The following is a 20,008-nucleotide window of genomic DNA, read 5'->3' as shown; positions in this document are numbered from 1 at the left end:
AAAAGTTGTTCGAAAACAGAAATAGAAATTTATACAAATATGGTTTAAATACTCAAGGAATCAAAATATATAGAATGCAAATGAAGCCTTAAGAAACGTTCAGTTATAAAGTCTTTTAAAGTCTTTCAGGACCGTTAGCTATGTCATTTCTGCGTGAGTCATTTGGCATTAAAGCAGCAGGGGGCAGGTGAGGGTTCTGAATTACGCATTCTATAGCTATAAATTCCATTTGAGCTATGTGCCTCATAGACCATTCCAATCGGAAGCAGGGCCAATAAACCAGACACATTAAGGGCCAGGCCGATAACTGATAACCCATTGATTTACAAATTTCCCTTTTTTTATTGATGTTTTAAGTCGCCCTATACTATAGTATGGGCTTATTATTTATTTATTTATTTATGCACTACTTGGCATATATTGTATATGCGTAGGTGTGTGTGTGTGTGAGTGGGTGTGTGGGTGTGTGATATATGACATATATTGCAAGATGAATTACCTCCCCAAATATAAAGCACACATGCACACTCACTTACGCACATGGTAAATGGTTCGTTTCGCTAAAACTTCCCTCGCTCAGCTGTCTACGACTCACACACTCACTCACACACACGCACGAGCATAGCACACGAATTTCCCACCTCCACACGCGAAAATTTCCCTCGCACTCGCACTTGGTACTTGCCGCCTGCTGGCTTGGCTTGCTTGGTAGCTGCTTTTCGCCTGGCAGCCGGTTCAGTGCTTCACAGTTGCTCGACTCGTGCGGGTCGCTGGACGGCGTTTACAATATTTCTAACGGTACTCAAAGTTACATTATCCAAAACGCGTCGTTTATTGTTGCATCGAAAATGTTTTTCTTCAGTGTTTATTAATTAATAAATTTAAGTTTGAATTTTTTTTTAATTTTTGTTGCAAATAAGAAACAGATTTACAGTTCTTTTGTGAAGCCCTTAGAAAGTGCTGCCTATAAACAACCCCCAACAGCAGCCACTGAACTCACGATCGGTGACCGCCTACCCTTCTCCGCCCACCACCAAACCGGTTTACACACCAAATAGTTTAGCCACGCGAATTATTATTATTGTGCGTTTCAGTTGGGAAAAACAACCCCCAACCCTTATGACCGACACTTGCACACTATGCCAATGAACCTCTGATCTAATAAGATTCGTCATTCGCGTGTGCGTTTTTCCTGCTACAAACGCCAATAACAAAACTACTCGAATTGTGTGAAAAGTGTATAAAAGAATCAAGTAAAATGGCAACTGTTTTCCTGGAGCTGGGCAGCCGCACAATGTGCCCTCAATGTATGTAATATCTTGTCAAAATTCTATATAAAACTATATAATAAATGCAAATTATTAAATATAAAGTTGAAATATATTTAGGGTGTATAATAAATATATAATATGAAAATTGTTATTCAGGTATTATATTAGTATAAATACTCTTGATCTGCAGTCAGCTAGGTCCATCTATACGACTGTCTGATTGAATTGGCCATCTCTTAAAAAATAGTTGCAAATAGATTTTTAGCCTGCAAATTTTCTATGATCAGCTGAAGTAAAGTTCTTGCCAAAGCATCAAAAACAATGTGCCTTAAGCTAAGCTTGTCTGGCTAGAAGCGGCTCTGTAACCTAACGATCTTTCGGCTTCGACCCGTTCATGGGGAGACGTCCCGGGCAGTGCTATGCAATAAAAATCTAATATTTATGAGCAGCAGAGACAAAGAAGATTGAATCAAGAAACTTGCCAAGTGCAAGCAGAAATACGGAAACAAATAAAAAGAAAGGGAAAACACAAGAAGAACAAGAACAACAATGAAATGGGAAAAATGCTTTTAATTGCTTACAACTTTTCGTCTGTCTGTCTTCGATGTTGTGTGTGTGTGTCTCTGTGTGTGTGTGTGTGTTTGTTTGTTGCACAAGTTTTTACACAACGTCGAACGCATCGCTGAGCTTCTCCAAGGCGACTTTGAATGAAGTTGTCTTTGTTGTTGTCTTTTTAGGAAAGGGAAGGAATGGGGGTTGTCGCTTCACGCTTAATTGGTTAGCGACATCGAAAAGGTCACGTTTATGAGTTCTGATCAAAAAGTTGCCCTTTACAATTCAAAGTTTTCTTCGAAACAAAAATGAAGACGCCTCCGACTAATAGCTATAATTATAGACAAACTTCATTTGTATGGCTCAAAGATGAATTAAATTAAAATTAAATATAGCAAAAGAATAAAGTGAGGAAATGCTTTAAGAGCAGCAAAAGTCTCAGTAGATGCAATTTGATATCAACTAATATCAATTTCTATTTGCTAATTAATTTAAATAAATGTTCAACTCACCTCGACTGTAGTTTGAATGTTCAATCACAGATGGCGCCACCTAAAGTTGCTTCAAACTTCATGAATTCTCTGGGCCTTGGTTTAAAGTTGCCATACGGAGACACTAGTTCAGCTTCTGACTCATACCCACTTTCACGCCCACTTGTTCCCACTCTCAGATTTACACTTGAATGCACTTTTGTCATTTGCCCAGGCAACATTTGCACAAAAGCCCTTTTTTTAAGTAAAAAACAAAAAAAAATTGAAGTTGAGTTGAGTAAAAGCGAAAACAAAGTGCACTTTGAAGCGGAGCTGGCGTTCGGCCAGACGCTGTGCTTTGTGCAGCTTGTGGGGTTTCCCCGCCTAATTAAAAGCGGGCGGAGCGGAGCGGAGTTGAGCGGAGCGCAGCGCCCCGTCCAAAGGGAAATGATTCAAACGGGCGGAGCAGGTCATTGTTATTGCTGCTGCTGCTGCCCGATCAGTGGAAGTGGCTGCAGCGCGTCTTCAGTTGTAATTTCAGTGAACAGTGCGACAACTGCACCACCCGAGCGTAAAAACAGCGCTCGCACCACGGCCAAAAGAGGCTGGCAAACGAGGCGTGGCGCATGCCACCCACTGTCAGTAACAGTTGGCGCAGCTGCCACAGACTTTGGGGCGCCAAGCGACAGAGAAGGCGCGTCTGTTCGAAAGAGAAAAATTATTGAAAAGCATTTTTCCCGTCATTTTCCTGTTACTTGTCCACTTTTCATGCATTCTATTTTTCATTTTTTTTGTCGCGTATTTGTCGGCATCTCTGAAGAGGGCGACCTCCCCGCCAGACACAAGGCCCCTCTCCCGCCGCGCCTGAGCCGGGCACATTGTTTGCCTTTTGACGCTCAAAAATGTGCCCGAAGATACTTGAGCTGAGTGTACTTTAGACATCGTATTCTTAAGATACTATCGAGTTGGCAAATCTGAAATGCAAAGCGTATTCCCAGTCGATGTTTGCCTGCCAAGTTGCGAGCATTAGCCAACACACTTTAAAGCCAACTTACCAGCTCCATGCAATCCTGAAATGAATACAAGGCTAGCAGCGCCACGCATGGGAATGGGGAGTGTTCAAAACTTTTATCAGCAGCAAAACTTTTGTTTTAGTTTATTGTCTGGCAAAAGGCGCAGCAAAGTTTTTTTCCCTGTAAATTCCACTCGGTCTCGGTCTAGGTTCCTTCCTTTAGACTCTTTTAACTCGCTGAAAACTGATTAAGTTAAGCTGGTTATAAATGGGCGTCGCGTTGCCTGCTGCATGCTGCAAAATCACTTGAGCTGCATCGAACATTTTACCCGTAAGGTATTAAAAGGCAACGTTGAATCGACATTGATAATGATAATGATTTTATTAATAGTTACGATAATAAATTATTATAATACATAACATATTTATATCATAAAAAACTACAATGATAATGATAGGAAAATAAGTGAAAATGATGCAAAAATTATAATTTATAAATGCAATTTAAAAAAGCAATGGCTTAAGACGTTATTTAATTTTAAATGCGCCCCAAAGTATGCAACACTTTGCTCAAAATGACACACGTCAAGAGTAGCGACGCGGCAGGCGCAGCACTCGACTGACGAGTGCCACTTGTGACGGTAGAAAACAGAGAAGAGCTGTGGCAGGCAGCAGTCAGCAGTCAGGAGCAGCAGCTACCACAATTACACACACAGAACGTGGCAATGTCCGCGAGATTTTTAATTGTTGCAAGCATGAGACGCGCCGACGACAATGACAGACAGAGTGGAAGGGGCAAGGCGAGGGTGCGGCTGGTTGAAAATAGAGCTGCGTGGCAGCCACAGCCGCAGCCACGTCGCAAATAATTTGCAACAAGCACATTTTCAATTTCAAAGCTGCCAAAACATGCAGCAAATATTGACATTGACTGTAATGGAAAAATCATCAGGCAGACAGCGGCGACAGCAGAGACGACACTGCCACAAGAAGCTGCAACAGCAGCAAAAGAAATGAATAGATGCGATACTGCTGGAGATATCTGGTCTAAACTTGTATTAAATTAAAATTTCTACGAATACGCCAACGTTTAAAGGCGCAACGGAAGCTGCAGGAGCTAAGTGGCAGCAACAGCGGCTCTTGTGGCAGCAGCTACCCCAGACTAAGCGACGATGCGTCGCGTGCCAACGTGGGTTGGGGGCAAAGAGATGCCGCAGCTGAATGCTGTTGGGGGCCACAACGAGACGAAGAAGGGAGTCAACCATATTTTATGGAGTGTTGTCTAGAGTGGCTGCTGCCGCTGCTGCTGCTTCAGTTGCTGCCACTTTGTTGACTATAAATAACAATGGAATCATGACTCGAAATTAAACGTCGAAAATGTGGCATGACTAGAAGCGAGGGGAGTGCCAGAGCAGAGCGTGCAGCATGCTGCCCGCTGTAGGCTGTGCGGGGGTTGCCGACGGCTGTTTACTCAAGAAGTCAAAGCGACACAAGAAACGCAAATAAAAGAGGGACACATACATGCATATCTGTGTGTGTAAGATGCCCAAAGATGATGTGCAGCGAAAGCAAAGTGGATTGCCCAGCCGCGAGAGAGCGCTGGGTTGGGCGCATTTAACAAAATTCAACATGTTGCGGCACATTTGTGTAACATGTATTCACAAATTGCCAAACGGCGCCATCAATTTGTACAAACAGTAAAGTGACACAATTCTAACTTCGCCCCAGCCTCAATGCCGCTCTGAAGAGAAAGATACAGAGAGGAAGAGGCGGAGAAAGAGCGCCTAATGCAGCTCATCCCAAGTTACAGCTGCCTAGATAAACAAATAAGCGAGGATTTGCTGTCAGAGTCGATTAATCGACAGATGAGGCAACTAGGCATGCGTGGGGAAGAGTGCGCTATATACTGCTAGATAGATAAGTGAAGAGGGTGCTGCAGCAAAAGCTTTGCTAAGTATCTACAAGATATTCGATACAGAATGTAATACAAGATATGAAGTCCTTAAGATTACTAACAATAATTATTACAATTATTACTAACAATAATTAAGCTTACGTTAAGTATGTGCTAATTGGTTACAAGTCTTGGCTGTGAAACGATTCAAAAACTTAAATGAATTTGTCATTTTTTAGGGTAATGATGCCCTCTTGGTTATGCATCTATATTTTTGTCTTTGATGTGTAAAATGGATTCAATTTCTTGAGCATTGAATCACAATAAACACATGCTTCAAAAATCCTATTCGCTTATATTAAACTTACAACTGACACGACACGCATTAAAGCTTATCCTCTTTATTGATTCTGCATTTCAAATTCACTCAAATGTGTAAATTAATTTTTTAGAATTTTTAACTAGGGCTGAGTTCGCACTATTTCGAGCCTGAGTGTGGCGCCACCTAGCGTTCACATTAGCGTTCATTACAAATTAATTAATCATGTGCTATGACAGCAATTTAAATGTGAATGGAGTCCCCTGCCCGCAAATATTTCGCATACGCAGCAACTGAGTCACCGCAAAGGGACCCAATATGCCAGTTCGTACTCTATCAAGCCCCCCCCCCCCCAGGCCCCCCAGCTGGACTCCCAAGCTCCCTCTGGCTTTCAGCTTACATACATTTTCCATAAAAAGTCACTTGCTGGGCGCCCATTGGAGCGACCAAGCATTATGGCTCGTTGTCGTTAGTCATCTGCCGCTAGTAACACCACAGTCAGGCCCCTCCCTGCCTAGATTCCTCAGCCTTCGTCGCCCTCAGCCCCTTGCGTTCAACCCTTCGGGCGGACACAACCTACGCCACTTAATTGCGTCTGCTCATTTAGTAATAAAAGCAGGATTCATGCTTGGCAACCAAATGGGAGCTGCCACAAAAATTGGAATGCTGTGCCGACTGCACAGAGTGGGGGCAGTGAGGGAGGAGGGGTGGTTAAAGGTTGGTAGGGGGATGTTCGCTTAATAGCTCACTCACCCACTCACTCACTCGCTGACTGCCGGTCTAACTGGATAACAGAGTGAACGAGCGCATTCAATAGTTTTCCTCACAATTTTCCCATTTTTCATTTGCGTTTCCGACTATTTGATGCCTTTGAATAGGAATGATTATTTCCATCCTTTGCGCTGCCGAACGTGTCCCCCGACAAAACGCATGAAAAATTCAAATCTAAATTTGTATTCAAATGCTTCGGGGATCTGGCAAGTGCATCCAAGCATAACTGGAGATAAGTGTATATAATATATTCATTTCTTAACTCGTTCATCTTTCATTGCGTTTTTTTCTTCCGAAATTGACTTCCTTATTGGGCAGAGTTTGTTTTCAGCTACCCTGTAAATGTGAGGGAATAGAGTATGTTAATTGGAATATTAAAGAGCTTATGATCAAGATTAGGCTTTGCGGTGTCAAGTGTCATCTATCTGTTGGCATTTTCCATATATGAAGGATACAGATTCGATTAATGTGTTATCATTAATTGAGTCTGATACAACTTTGTATACAAAAGACAAGTTAGTTTTAGCTGTATGTTTCTATATATATATATATGAACTCAATGGAACTATTTGTTATGCAACTACAGGGTATTTGCTAACCGTGCACTTCCATCTCTGCTGGCCTTGTCGTCTTCTTATTTTCCATAATCCGATTGTGCGTTGAGGCAAATTATTGTCTAGGATTTTGGGTTTTGCAGTTAATGCAAGCAGCAGCAGCAGCAGCAGCAGTCGGCAGACGAGATTTATGTTAAGTGGGCAGACGTTGGAGCTAGTCGGGCATCTGGCAGCACTTAGTAGTCTCTGTGCCCGGGGCCCATCTGCCACACCTTCTCGATCTCTATCATGGATTTTGGCTAGTAGTCAGCAATAAAAATGTCGTTGCGCAATAAAAATCGAATTGTTTCCATTTTTATACATTTTTGTTGCGCCTGACAGTTGCAGCTGCGCTCAGCCGTAAAGCGTGTAACCCCTTTAGCCTGCCCGACCCCTCGCCCGGCGTAACCCGCAGACCTGGGGCAAGATGCTGGGCGAAGTCCCAGCAAGTAGTCAACTTTATGTGGAGCTTGGTACAGACTGCGTTTATGAGACTCGACAGCTGCACAGGACTTTAGAGTCTTTTATATGTGCGCACACACACACACACACACACACACCCACTCACACATTCACATTGAGAAAATCTAATCAAAGGGCGCAAATTGCCGGATTTGCTTGAACTGACAGAGCGCAGATTTATTTTCATATCTAACATTTGTTTGCCACAAGCGACGCGACAGCTCCTGCTGCTAACTTAGATAAACTCAACAAAGACCCGGTCTCTTTGCTAAGTTTCTATTGCTATTTGTTCTTTTGGCAGCGCTTCAGAAGTTTTCGCACGCCTAAATGCATCCAAAGGCAAAAGCAAATGCAAAACTTCTCGAGCTTCAGTTCCGTCCGTATACGGTTATCATTCGGGCAAGTTTCGGCTTCTGGATTTGCCCATTTGCTGGCATCCGCTTGTGGTCCTATGAGCGCTGCACTAGTCTGTTATCCTTTGCTTTTTTTGTTTTTCAATCGCCATCAAATTTTATGGCTGAAGTTTTTGGCCAGAAACTCGAAACCGAAACTATTCGGATTTTTGGGCACAGTTAATGCCACGATTCGCTGCTCAGTTTAGCTGCTGCATGCCAGCCCGGTTCAGCAAAACTTGCCGACTTTGGCGAAGTGTTGCCATAAATACTTTGACTTCTGCTTCGAAAATAGTTTGCCCAGTGTTTGCATGCGTCCAGGAATGGGTTCTCAGGCTCAAGTAGAAGCCATTAAGCTGTTTCGAGCAAATTTAAAACTGTTTTTATACAGATTTCTTATTAAATGGTATTTCGCTAGTCCACGTATGTAGAAGAGGAAATCAAATTTGATGCCTTACTATGCGATTCTCACAACTACATTTCAGGCTTAATGGCGCTTAGTCTAATATAATTTTGTTTGTGTTTCAATGGCAATTGTTAAGCAACAAATTTAATTTATTTACTTTTATTTATTACCCATTTACAGGGTATGTGCATGAGGTATGTCTATAGTCCCTTTTTAGACTATGTATTCTTGCTTTTTAAATATATGTTTAGCGTGACCATAACTCTGTTTATACTCGGGCTTGGAACTGCCAACACGTATACGTGTGTGTGCCTGGCTGTGTGTGTGTATTCGAGGGCTTCTGTTCGTGTCAGGCATAAACTTTGGCATTTTATATGCGTCGCGTCCAATAACCTGAACTTCCGCTTGTTATTTTCGGCAGTCTATTTATTTTTAACATGTAGCAGCTGAGTTTAGCGGGGCTTTAGACGTTTGCTATTGGCTGGCATCATGCGGTTGCAAGTGGAGCTTGCATGACATGACCATTAATAGAGATTGAGCTTGAATGGAGTTGCTCCTCCACATCTCGAGCATTGAACATTGGGCAATTGACCCATTTTCTTAGTGCCACAAACCGAAGTGGCAACTAATAATGCAATAGGTGAAGAGTGGCAGTTGCCACTTGCCACTTGTCACTTGTCGCACAGCCATGCTTCCGGGCTTCCTTTTGTTGTCAGCTCGGTTTTGCAGTGACCAGCCTCGAAGGCAACCTCTCAACTTGACGACGTGTGAAATGAAGTTATATCCCACATGTCCTGTTTTTCCTTTGTCTCAGATGCTCTTACTCCTCCCTCTCTGCCTCTCTCTGTCTCTCTGTGCCCTTTTCTTGCCTTACCTATTTGACTGTCAGTTGCATTACTTGCAAAGTACTATGTACTCTGAAACATATGTATATACTTAAAGAACTCCCTTCTCGAGCAAAGCCAGTCCAAGCCCATGCTCGCATGCCTGACTCAACTGCAGCACAGCCAAGTGTTAAATGGACGCCAAAGTCTGCCCCAAATGGTTGCGTTTAATTACACAAGTTTTTGCGCCACTGCGCCTCATAATTTAGCAATGCGCTTGACACTCCTCTGGCCCTGTGGCTCTTGACTGTTGCGAACGCGAGCAAACTGCATACGCACATAACTCCACCGACTAGACTAGCTCCTTAAGCGCATGAGTTTATGATTTATAACTAGTTGCACGTGAGGTATCATTCCTCAGTTGCACTGAAGATCTTTGTGAAGCAAACTGTTTTCAAATGAATTAATTTGGCTTTAACATGAGACTGAGCTTACTTTATGATTCGAATGCCTCCTTAACCCATATGAGTTCTGTCTGTTTTAAATTACTTGTAGTCCAATCGTGATTAATATTCTTAGCCATTATCGAACTAAGCTTAACAAACCTAAACTTTAACTGCCTTGCACACATTTTTCTTTCACATTTTCCTTGAATTCTTTTCCTAATCCTGCACATAAGAATCCCACGCAAGGACCAATCCCCAGTTGAATACAAGTTTTTCCATTTGCTATTAACTTGAGCCGACTCAGCTAAGGCAACTGCTGCCAACTTCTTAGCCAAGTTTTTTGCACTACTCGGCAAATCGTTGGGAACAGGTCATATGTTACCATTAGTCCTGGCTATAGAACGTTTCGTTTTACAGCCGCAGCTTAGTGCAAATTTAATTGAATTTTCTAAAGACTCTTTGCGCCATGCGAGCTGTCTGGAAAAGTTTTTCCCTGGAGCGGGAGGGTGAGGCAAATCAAAGTCAAACCATTTCTAACCGTGCTTCTTCTCACTTTTGATACTTGCAGGTGCGTGCTATGGAGCAGCGGCTCAGTGAATGGCCAAAGCCCCAAGCACAACAGCAACAGCAGCAGCAACAGCAGCAGCAACAACAACAGCAGGGCACAGCAAATAGCTCGCCCATACATCAGCAGCAACAGGCAATTGCCGCAGCAGCTTTGGCCGCTGCCTGCCAGCAGAGCGTCACAGGCACAACAGGCGTGGCCGTAGGTGTTGGCGTGGGTGTGGGTGTGGGTGTATGCCTGCCCAACAACGAGGCGGAGAAGACAATTAACTCATTGGAAATACAGGTCGAGGAGCAACGTCAGTTGCGCCTGCACGACGCACGCCAGATCGAGGCCAAGGCCGCCAAGATCAAGGAGTGGGTGAACAATAAGTTGCGCGATCTCGAGGAGCAAAATCAGTTGCTGCGCGAGCAGAACATCAAATGCAACCAGCAACTGGAGTTGCTCAAGAATCACATAGCCAACCAATCGCAGCGACACAGCATAGTCGGGCCGGTAAGGAATAGCCTGAGCCTGGATGTGCAGGACTTTGCCAGCACACCGGAAACGCGACGACGCAGCGAAAGCCTCGATCCACAGGAGATCATAAGCCGACCATTGACCAGCTCCTATCCGCATCATCAGCATCGACGCAACCTCTCAATGGAGCCGCAGGAACTGGAACGCAATCTTGTCGCGGCCGTTGATGGGCTCACCCTGGCGCCGCTTTCGAGCATCTCCAGCAAGGCGGCTCAGTCGACAACGGCAAGCACGCGACCCGACAGCTCCGACACGGACACGGCGCACGACTATGCCGAAATCTATACGCCATCGTGCGAGAAGCTACCCGCCTGGATGAAGAACAATCCGGCGCTGATGGCCAGCGGCGGCAACTCCAGCACTACAACGACTACGACCAGTGAATTGGGCGTGCCCAGGCCGCCGACACCGCCGCTGCATCGCTTTCCCAGCTGGGAGGCGAAGATCTATCAGGTGGCCAACGATGGACTCGCTGGCACCAGTACCGCCGAGAGCAATGCCAGCAATGAGCCGACGCCGGATGTGCAGGAGCACAGCCTGACCCTCTCGAACGGACGTGGAGCCACGCGGCATGGCCACGATGCGAATGGCACGCTGGGCAGCAGCGGCACACCGGGCACACCCCAGCCACCGACGCGACAGCAACAAACCGCCAGCGGCGGCTTCTGTGATATATCCGTGCCCGTTTATGCCACGGTTAAGGGGCGTGCCTCACAAATACGTTCGATGCCCTTCACGGGTGATTCGAGCGACGATTCCAGCGATGGCGAGGATCATGCCGTCATGCTAACACACAACTCGCACAACTCATCCAGCACGGACAACACGGAGACCTCCACATCTGGCAGCGCATCGAGTCCCTCGAAGAGCCTGAAGACCTCCTCCAGCCTGAGTCCTGCCAAGCGCAGCGGCTCCGAGAGCCCCAAAAATGCCAAGGCGCGCGGTATGTACAGTCCAAGCCCCACCCTTAGCAACTTCTTCTTCTCTCCTCGCACGCGCCCAGTAAAACCAGTAAAGCGTAAAGGTAGCGGTAGCGGCATCTGAACATTGAACCACTGCAACAGCCACAGCAACAGCACTAACCACAGAGCCACAGCAACACCCACTCCACACACTAACACTATCCAAAAACCATCCTAAAATACAAATAATTGATCACCTTATGAGCCAGTTCCTTGTTCTACTTCTGATGCTACTTTCCTCTAGGAAAACTTTAGTTCTCTACCCTTTCTATATTTCTACCATTTCCTTTCATTATTTAGTTGCCTGGAGAATTTATTATTTAATTTGAAACTACTTTTAATTTGTGCTTAGCATTTTACTCATTTTTTTTGCAGAATTTACAATTTATTGAATATATTTCTAGCCGAATGTATATAATTTTAGTATATTCTTAATTAGTGATAATTTTTTAAGAAAGCTTCGACAGCTTTTGGTGTAGTTCGTTTCTAAAATGATTATTTCGAATTTTTCATATTTTTTGTTTTAATTTGTATAATTTTTTATGGCTATAAAACATCGTCCAGTTTCACATTCTTTAGATATTTTGTCTGATTACTTTGCATTTGGCTAACCTCTTCGGTAGTCCTCAACCCTGTAGCATGAGCATTTGCTTTGATATCTGATCTGATCTAATCCCATGCTTGGGTCTTTACATACTCTACTATCACAACTAATTTTCAATGGGTATTTTAATAACTTTGAACTGGTTGCATCTCCGCCCTGCGCCTCTTCCTCCACTTCGTTGTGTGGTGCTTCCTTATGTTATCATCAATGACCACTATTAACCACCATCATTTGCCATTCACCCACCATTAACTACACGCACACGCACACGCACACGCACACACATGCACACACATCAGTCCACACACGTTTAACCACACAACACCAGTCACAGCAACAGCAACGGCAACAGCAACAGCAACAACACCAATATCTGCATCATCACACGCTGCCACACCCACAGGCGCCGGCATTGGCGCCCGTGCACAATATACAGAGCACGCTGCCACGCCTACATACGCCCACAACTGGCGCGCAGCTGACGCAACTGCGCGTGAGCCCTCACATGCGTGGCACAGTAATTTCAGATCTTTCCTTTGAATCAGGCCTCTCCGACGACTATGCCCTGCCCCCCGATGCTGTCTCCGAATCGACGTGCATGGACGCCTCGATGCCGTCGCTATTGATGCGTCAATCCTACGTGGACTCGCCGAGCAAGAAGCTCGAATCGCTGGAGAAAGTGAGCAGACCCTCTTGCTTATATCTTCTGTCATACTAAACGTCAGCCCTTTCTTCTCAGATGGGTCATCTGGCCAAGCTGGGTGGCAAATTGAAGACCTGGCGCAAGCGTTGGTTCGTCCTGAAGAACGGAACCCTCAACTACTGGAAGAGTCAGCACGATGTGCAGCGCAAGCCGCAGGGGCAGATCCAGCTGGACGAGGCCTGTCGCATTAGCCGGGCTGAGGGCGCCTCCACGTTTGAGATCGATACGGGCAAGAAGGTCTACTATCTGACCGCCGACTCGCATGCCACCATGGACGACTGGATACGCGTGCTGCAGAACGTGCAACGTCGCAATGCCACAAAGCTGCTGCTCAGCCGGGACGATCAGAAGCCCACGGTGCAGGGCTGGGTGACCAAGGTGAAGAACGGCCATGCCAAGAAGTGCTGGTGCGTGCTGCTGGGCAAGATGTTCCTTTACTTCAAGGCACCCGCTGAGACGGTAAGTGCGTAGGCTGCAAATGCGATCTAATCTAAGCACGAGAATTCTCTACAGAATCCTCTGGGTCAAATAAATATGCGCGACGCGCGCGTGGAGGAAGTCGAGCATGTGTCCGACTCCGATTCGGAGGAGCGCGAAGATGCCGCCCAGGATCAGGCACGTCTTACCGTTGCTATCTACCCGGCCCATCAGGGCCCCACGTATTTGATTCTGTCCGGCAAGCCGGAGCGCGACAATTGGCTATATCATCTGACCGTCGTCTCGGGCGGCGGACCCAGCGCGGGCACACAGTACGAGCAGCTGGTGCAGAAGCTCATGGAAACCGATGGTGATCCAAGTGAGTTATACTTGCCGCTAACATCTAAAAATAAAGTATTTCATAAAGTCCCCTTTGGCTTCTCTGTAGACTGCGTGCTCTGGCGTCATCCCATATTGCTGCACACCAAAGATACGATCACAGCTCCCCTATCCTCCATGCACACGGAGACCATGCAGCCGGAGGCTATAAAGCTATTCAAGGTAAGCTCAATTGGAGTACCTTGACTCGATCCCCATTATAAACTGTATTCTGCCCGCCACAGAGCATTCAGCTGTTTATGTCTGTGGCCGTCAATCAGCCGGGCATCGATTATCATGTGGTGCTCGCCCAAAATGCGCTGCAACATTGCCTGGATATGCCGGAGCTACAGACCGAAATGATCTGCATTTTGATAAAGCAAACCTCCCGACATATGGGCCAGAAACTAAGTGTCGGTGTCCAGGTAAACAAGAAACTGGGCAAGCAAACGCGCGTAAGTTTTTCAGTTGCAAAGCTTCTTATCCTTCAAAAAGCTCTTTTAGTTGTACTCCCCCCATTAGGTGTTAACATTCTAGTTTCCTTATTATTTTCCTAACATTACCTTGACTAATCCAATTACTAACTTGTCGTGTACACGACCAGCACGTGGCTGAACAATTCCTATTCCTTTTCCGTATCGGAATAAAAGCTCTGCGCTCTCGATTCGTAATGTTTCCCGACATCTTAACGGCCACACAGAATTTAGCTCACGTATATCCCTAATCATGTTATAACTTCATTCTACTTAAGAAAAGGCTTCGAAAAGCTGCCCTCTTTAAAGCGTTACCTAACCAAAAACAACTAGGTATCGTATGTGAAATACTACCCAACTTTTGTATTCTACTGCTTTGTTTTTAATTGCTTATCGAAAATTCATTGCTTTGGTACAACGATCAGCGACATTTGGCCAGCTACAAAAAGCTTTGCTTACATACAAAAGCTTACGATCGAAATAACTAATAATCTATACGTTTAACCTACATGCCTATAAGCATTAACATTAACATTAACATTAACATTAACATTTACATTAACATTAACATTTACACATTTTAGCATTATCTCTTACATATCTCGTTTTCTGCATGCTTCTGATTAATCCTTATCGATCCGAATTGTTGTTCGATTATTCTTCTCTTTCTGTGCATTGTTTTCATTTGTATTTCAAGTAGTTGAACAGACAATGAATTTCCCCCATAACTGTCATACTATATCTATACTCAACTATATGTATGTGTACACATATCCACATACATGCCCAAGTACATATATTTAGCTTTCAAGGCAAAACAAAAACACAAGCAAGAAAACAATGAAAATTATTTCCATGTGTATAGTTTGATCTAATTATTGTTGATTCGTTATCATTGTATAAAGTATTTGCTGTAAATTTCTAACATACTCTACAATATACTTTACAAAACACTTCGCTCGAAAGCCAACAAACATACAAACATACAAACATACAAACATACAAACATACAAACATACAAACATACAAACATACAAACATACAAACATACAAATACATGAATACGTACTCTTTTCCAGAAAACAAGTTAGAAAACTGTGTCTTTGGTACTCCGAAGCTACGAGACCCTCGTTGAATTGAGTTTGTGCCTGATCTTAAACAATATTCATTAATGGAATAAATCAATGATTGTTGATCGATTACTATCGATTGTTTTATAGCTGTTTTATAACTGTATAATATAGTTAACTTCTTAACATATTTTTTAGACATAACTTTTTGTGTAAAAGTATTTGAGATATCCCAACCAGATATATATTTTATAGTTTGTCTAAATGGAGCTGCTAATTACTAGTTATATTGTTGAAGAAATAAAATAAATTAAATTATTATAGTTACCAGACTTTGATTGGATAAAACTCCATCAAAATTAACAAGAACTTAAAGTCCACATTTAAGCACAGTTCCATACTATTCTAGCTTCTGCCCTGTCTCTCTCGTTGTCGCCCTCTCTCGTATCTCTCGCACACACTCAAGCAATCTCTCTGGCTCTAATGCAGTTCGCTTATACGTGATAACAACTTTGCCGATAAAATCGCATCGATTCTGTGCTATCGATTCTTATCGAATCACGTGCTTCGCACTTGTATCTGTCATTGTTGATCTAAAGCGTTTTCTAACTCGTTTCTGTTCTGCTCCTTTGTTCAATTTGTTCAGTTTACTGCTTTTATTATTTTTCCAATGGCTTTGAATGTTTCGCATAGAGTTTATTCATTTCCGTTGCCCGTTACGCTTATTACAAATTACAAAAAAAAAAAAAAACAAAAAAAGAGAACGATTTTTGTATAGCGTGTCATACATATACATTAAGGATACTCTGCAAAAAAATAATAATAAAAAACAATACATGACGAAAGAAACTTAAACCTAGTTTAATAGCAAAAAATTGATCAGCAAATGTTTTTTGGCTTCTCTTCTATTCTTCTATTATGTTTCATTTGTTTTTTGTTTGGAAACGATTTGCGTTTCGTTTGTATGTGTATCGAACCAACGAATCCATTACCGATAACCGATAACCGTAAACCGCAATTACCGTAAATACCAACCGTTTTCCAACACTGTACGTAACCAATTATTGACGACAACGACGACGAAATTTACAGCAACTACTATTGTGCGCCACCCAAAGCCTGTTCACCTGTGATACCCAACAGGCTGGCCAGGCTCAGGCCAACGGCAGTTCGCCCACATCGATACAGGTATGAGGGGAAATTTGTCTTGTCATTCAATAATCGATATACGATAAATATGCGATATACGATTTGTTAAACGATTGCTTTCAGTTACTGTAGTCGATTGTAGAGTTGCCTAACCCAGAAATCTGTATGATCCTTTTACCATCTCATCAACTGAATCTCCATCTGCTCTTTTTCTCTGTTTCTCTGCTCATACTGGAACGTATAGGCGCCTGTTTCGACGCCCATCATCGACTGCAAGTCAAATCCGCCCGCCTACAGCTTTGTTCAGGGCTGGCAGCTGCTCGCCTTGGCCGTCTCCTTGTTTGTGCCCAAGTCCAGTCGCCTGCTGTGGTATCTCAAGCTGCACTTGTCCCGCAATGCGGACACCAAAACGGAAACGGGCAAATACGCGGCCTACTGTGAGCGGGCACTGGAACGGACCCTGAAGAATGGAGGACGCGAGACTAAGCCATCGCGCATGGAGGTCCTATCCATATTGCTGAAGAACCCATATCATCACTCCCTGCCGCACGCCATACCCGTACACATGATGAACACCACGTATCAGGTAGGCATGCACAATGAACTAGTTCACTTATTCGATCAATGACTCTGTGGAATAAAAGAAAGAATTCGATTTGTGTATTTTTAAACAACTTAAGTTGGCTAGGCTAACTAACAAATAGTTAACTATATTTTGACGGAGGAACTATTTGCATGAACCAGTTCATTAGAAAACTAATTAACTAGTTCATAAATTATGGCAGATAGCTGTCTGTTCCTAAATCCTAAGCTTAGTTTAGAGAATCAATTACTTTCTAAATAATTAAGGATTTAAGGAGCAATTTGCAATGAACTTGTTCAGCAAATTACTAGTTCACTTGCCGTAAATATCCTTAAATTGCGCTTCAATGTTTATGAATTTAAAGGTGATAGATACACAATAGAGAAACAGTTCATATGAGAGTAAGCTCAAGCTGTTTTAATTGAAGATTGAACTGGTTCATTTATTATATTCATTTTGCAGGTGGTTTCTTTTGACGGCTCCACCACCATCGAGGAATTCCAAACCACTCTGGCCCAGGAGCTGGGCACCCGCGATGCCAACAATGGCTTCTGTCTATTCAGCGATGACCCCATTGAAAAGGATCTGGAGCACTATCTGGAGCCGCTGGCCAAGCTGTGCGATGTGATCAGCAAGTGGGAGACGGCGCTGCGTGAGAAGGGCTCAGGAAAGTTCGAGAACTCTCGCGTCATCCAGCTGAGCTACAAGAACCGGCTCTACTGGAAGCACACCATAAAGTGCGAGACGGACAAGGAGCGGCTGCTGCTGTGCTACCAAACCAATGCACAGATCGTGCAGGGCCGCTTCCCGCTCTCTCGAGAGTTGGCGCTGGAGCTGGCCTCGCTGATGTCGCAGATCGACATGGGCGACTACACGCACGAGAAGTCGCGCGACGTGGGCCTCAAGGCGCTGGACAAGTTCTATCCGTATCGCTATCGGGACGCACTTGGCGCCGATCAGCTCAAGGATGTGCAGGAGCTGCTCATATCCAAGTGGACGCTGCTCAAGGGTCGCTCGACGCTGGACTGCGTGCGCATCTATTTGACCTGCTGTCGCAAATGGCCCTACTTCGGGGCCTGCCTGTTCCAGGCCAAGCCGCGACAGTCCGAGCCACACGCAACCACCGGCACGCCCGTTGCCTGGCTGGCCGTCGCCGAGGATGCGCTCAATGTGCTCGAGCTGTCGACGATGGCGCCCGTGGCGCGTTATCCCTACAGCACGGTGATGACCTTTGGTGGCTGCCAGGATGACTTTATGCTAGTCGTTTCGCACGACGACGGCACCCTGGCCGGCGGCTGCGAGCAGAAGCTGCTCTTTGCCATGAGCAAGCCGAAGATCTTGGAGATTACGCTGCTCATTGCGGACTACATGAATGCGCTGGGGCACACAGTGCCAGGCACACCGCAAATGAATTCGCTCACCCGCAACGGATCGCACCGTTCGCTGCGCACCTCGCAGCGGCCAGGCGTCGGTGTTGGCGGTGGCATTGGTGGTGTTGTGGGTCTCACTGCTGTCGGCGCAGCTGGCAGCATTACAGGCTTCTCTACAAATGCAACCACAACGGCCCACAACACGCTCAACTCGCATGCGACCCACACGCTGAACTCCACGCACTCGCACACGCTTAGCAGCTCGCACCACGCGGGTGGTGCTGGTGGTGTCGGCACCGGTGGAGGCAGCCACCAGGGCACGCTCAACTCGCAGTCGGGCGGCCATCACCAGCATCATCATCATCATCCGCATCAGCCAGATATACTAAAGAGCACGCCGGATCATCAGCGCATCAAGTGAGCCACAGCCGGGGGCGGGGCGAGGGCGTGTACAAGAACGCATAAATAATACACGCAACCATATGCATCTATAAATAGGTATTCATATGTATCTAGGCAACGCGGAGTCCGTGCCAGCAACTGTACTTTGCGCGCTTCTCAACACTAAACAAAAACGTTCTTTCCTAAGCTAAGCTAATAACGGTACTCGTACTCTAAAAGCCCATACAAGCGTATATTGTAAACATTTTTTTTTAATAGTCTAAGTCGTACCCACGTTAGGTACAAGCATATACTATATATATACATGCATATATATATATCTATATATATATATATATATTCTGTATGTCTCTTCAACGAATTTTCTTTTGTGATTTTCTTTTGTACAGCAATTTGTGCAAATCGCGTTTCAAGCACCTTCTTCTTGTTCTATTCGTTTTCAATCTTTTACTCTCTCACCTATGTATACTCGTCTTGTATTATATATACATATATATATATATATGTATCCGATATTCTTGCTAATTAATGCTTCGTCATGAATCTCACTTTGTCCCTCCATGCTCAAAAACTGCCTTTTGAATGTAGATGAAGAAGAAGATGAGAACAAAACCAAGATACTGAAACAAGCCAAAAACAACAACAACAAGAACAACAAAAATAAAGCTGAAATTTCAATAAGCATTAGGGTTTACCCTAGAGCAATAGGGTGGAAGAATTAACAATTGTATAACCATATTTTGTATAGTGCTTTTCATGTCCAGACATAGGATACAATTTTTTTATTAACATGTTTTTTTCACACTTTTTTTTTAACATAAACGAAAGGTAATTGAGGAATTAGATAACGTAGAAATAGATTGCCTGCAATGGCATAGAGACTAAACATTATCAATATTGCTGCTAGAGAGCCCTTGAGACATAAATGTTGTCTAGTTACGACGCGAGGGGATGTGTTTGTATTAAATATTTATATATCATATCCATGTTTTTTTGTTTTTTTTTTTTTTAAATATCATTTTACAATTCCTAAGTTGCAAATTGTGTTTTTGGGTGGTTCCCCCCACAAAATCAGCTCATTTCACAGCAAAGTAGGTTTTATATTCAAATGTTAACAAAACAAAAATCAAATTAACTACAAATAATTATATAAGTAAAGGTAAAAAATAGCCAACCGAACACAGCCAGAGCTTCTAGTGACAAAACAAAAAAAAAAAAAAACAACAAATTTAACAAATGTAAGCGAACATAGAAATTGCAATTGATATACAACATAGAAAGTTTCTTTCGTAATTTATACAGAGGAAACATCCAAAGAAACGAGATACAAAATTCGATGAAAATGAAAGCAAACATTTATTGTATACAAATATTGAGATTTATATAGCAAAACCAATTTTTCCT

At 43.9% G+C, this 20,008-nt stretch overlaps 1 protein-coding gene across 10 annotated transcripts in view; it reads left to right on the top strand.

Annotated features, from left to right (window-relative positions):
* LOC111601957 (uncharacterized protein CG43867) overlaps nucleotides 1-18,894 on the top strand; it is a 125,912-nt gene extending 107,018 nt beyond the window's left edge. For 3 of the 10 annotated variants that reach the window (XM_023318822.2, XM_023318825.2, XM_023318831.2), the window contains 9 exons: nucleotides 9,978-11,436; nucleotides 12,359-12,738; nucleotides 12,799-13,221; nucleotides 13,276-13,558; nucleotides 13,628-13,740; nucleotides 13,803-14,012; nucleotides 16,193-16,288; nucleotides 16,494-16,835; nucleotides 17,295-18,894. In XM_023318822.2, the coding sequence (XP_023174590.2) occupies nucleotides 9,978-11,436; nucleotides 12,359-12,738; nucleotides 12,799-13,221; nucleotides 13,276-13,558; nucleotides 13,628-13,740; nucleotides 13,803-14,012; nucleotides 16,193-16,288; nucleotides 16,494-16,835; nucleotides 17,295-18,623 (4,635 nt within the window). In that variant the 3' untranslated portion in view covers nucleotides 18,624-18,894. The remainder of the gene's footprint in view (nucleotides 1-9,977; nucleotides 11,437-12,358; nucleotides 12,739-12,798; nucleotides 13,222-13,275; nucleotides 13,559-13,627; nucleotides 13,741-13,802; nucleotides 14,013-16,192; nucleotides 16,289-16,493; nucleotides 16,836-17,294) is intronic. The other 7 variants (XM_023318827.2, XM_023318830.2, XM_023318826.2 and 4 more) reach the window with 5 other exon arrangements.
* The last annotated feature ends 1,114 nt before the right edge of the window (nucleotides 18,895-20,008 follow it).

The sequence above is a fragment of the Drosophila hydei genome, unplaced genomic scaffold (genome assembly GCF_003285905.1).
Source record: "Drosophila hydei strain 15085-1641.00,03,60 unplaced genomic scaffold, DhydRS2 tig00000211-arrow-pilon, whole genome shotgun sequence".
In the NCBI taxonomy this organism is placed as follows: Eukaryota; Metazoa; Arthropoda; class Insecta; order Diptera; family Drosophilidae; genus Drosophila; species Drosophila hydei.
This window is presented reverse-complemented; position numbering and strand designations above follow the sequence as displayed.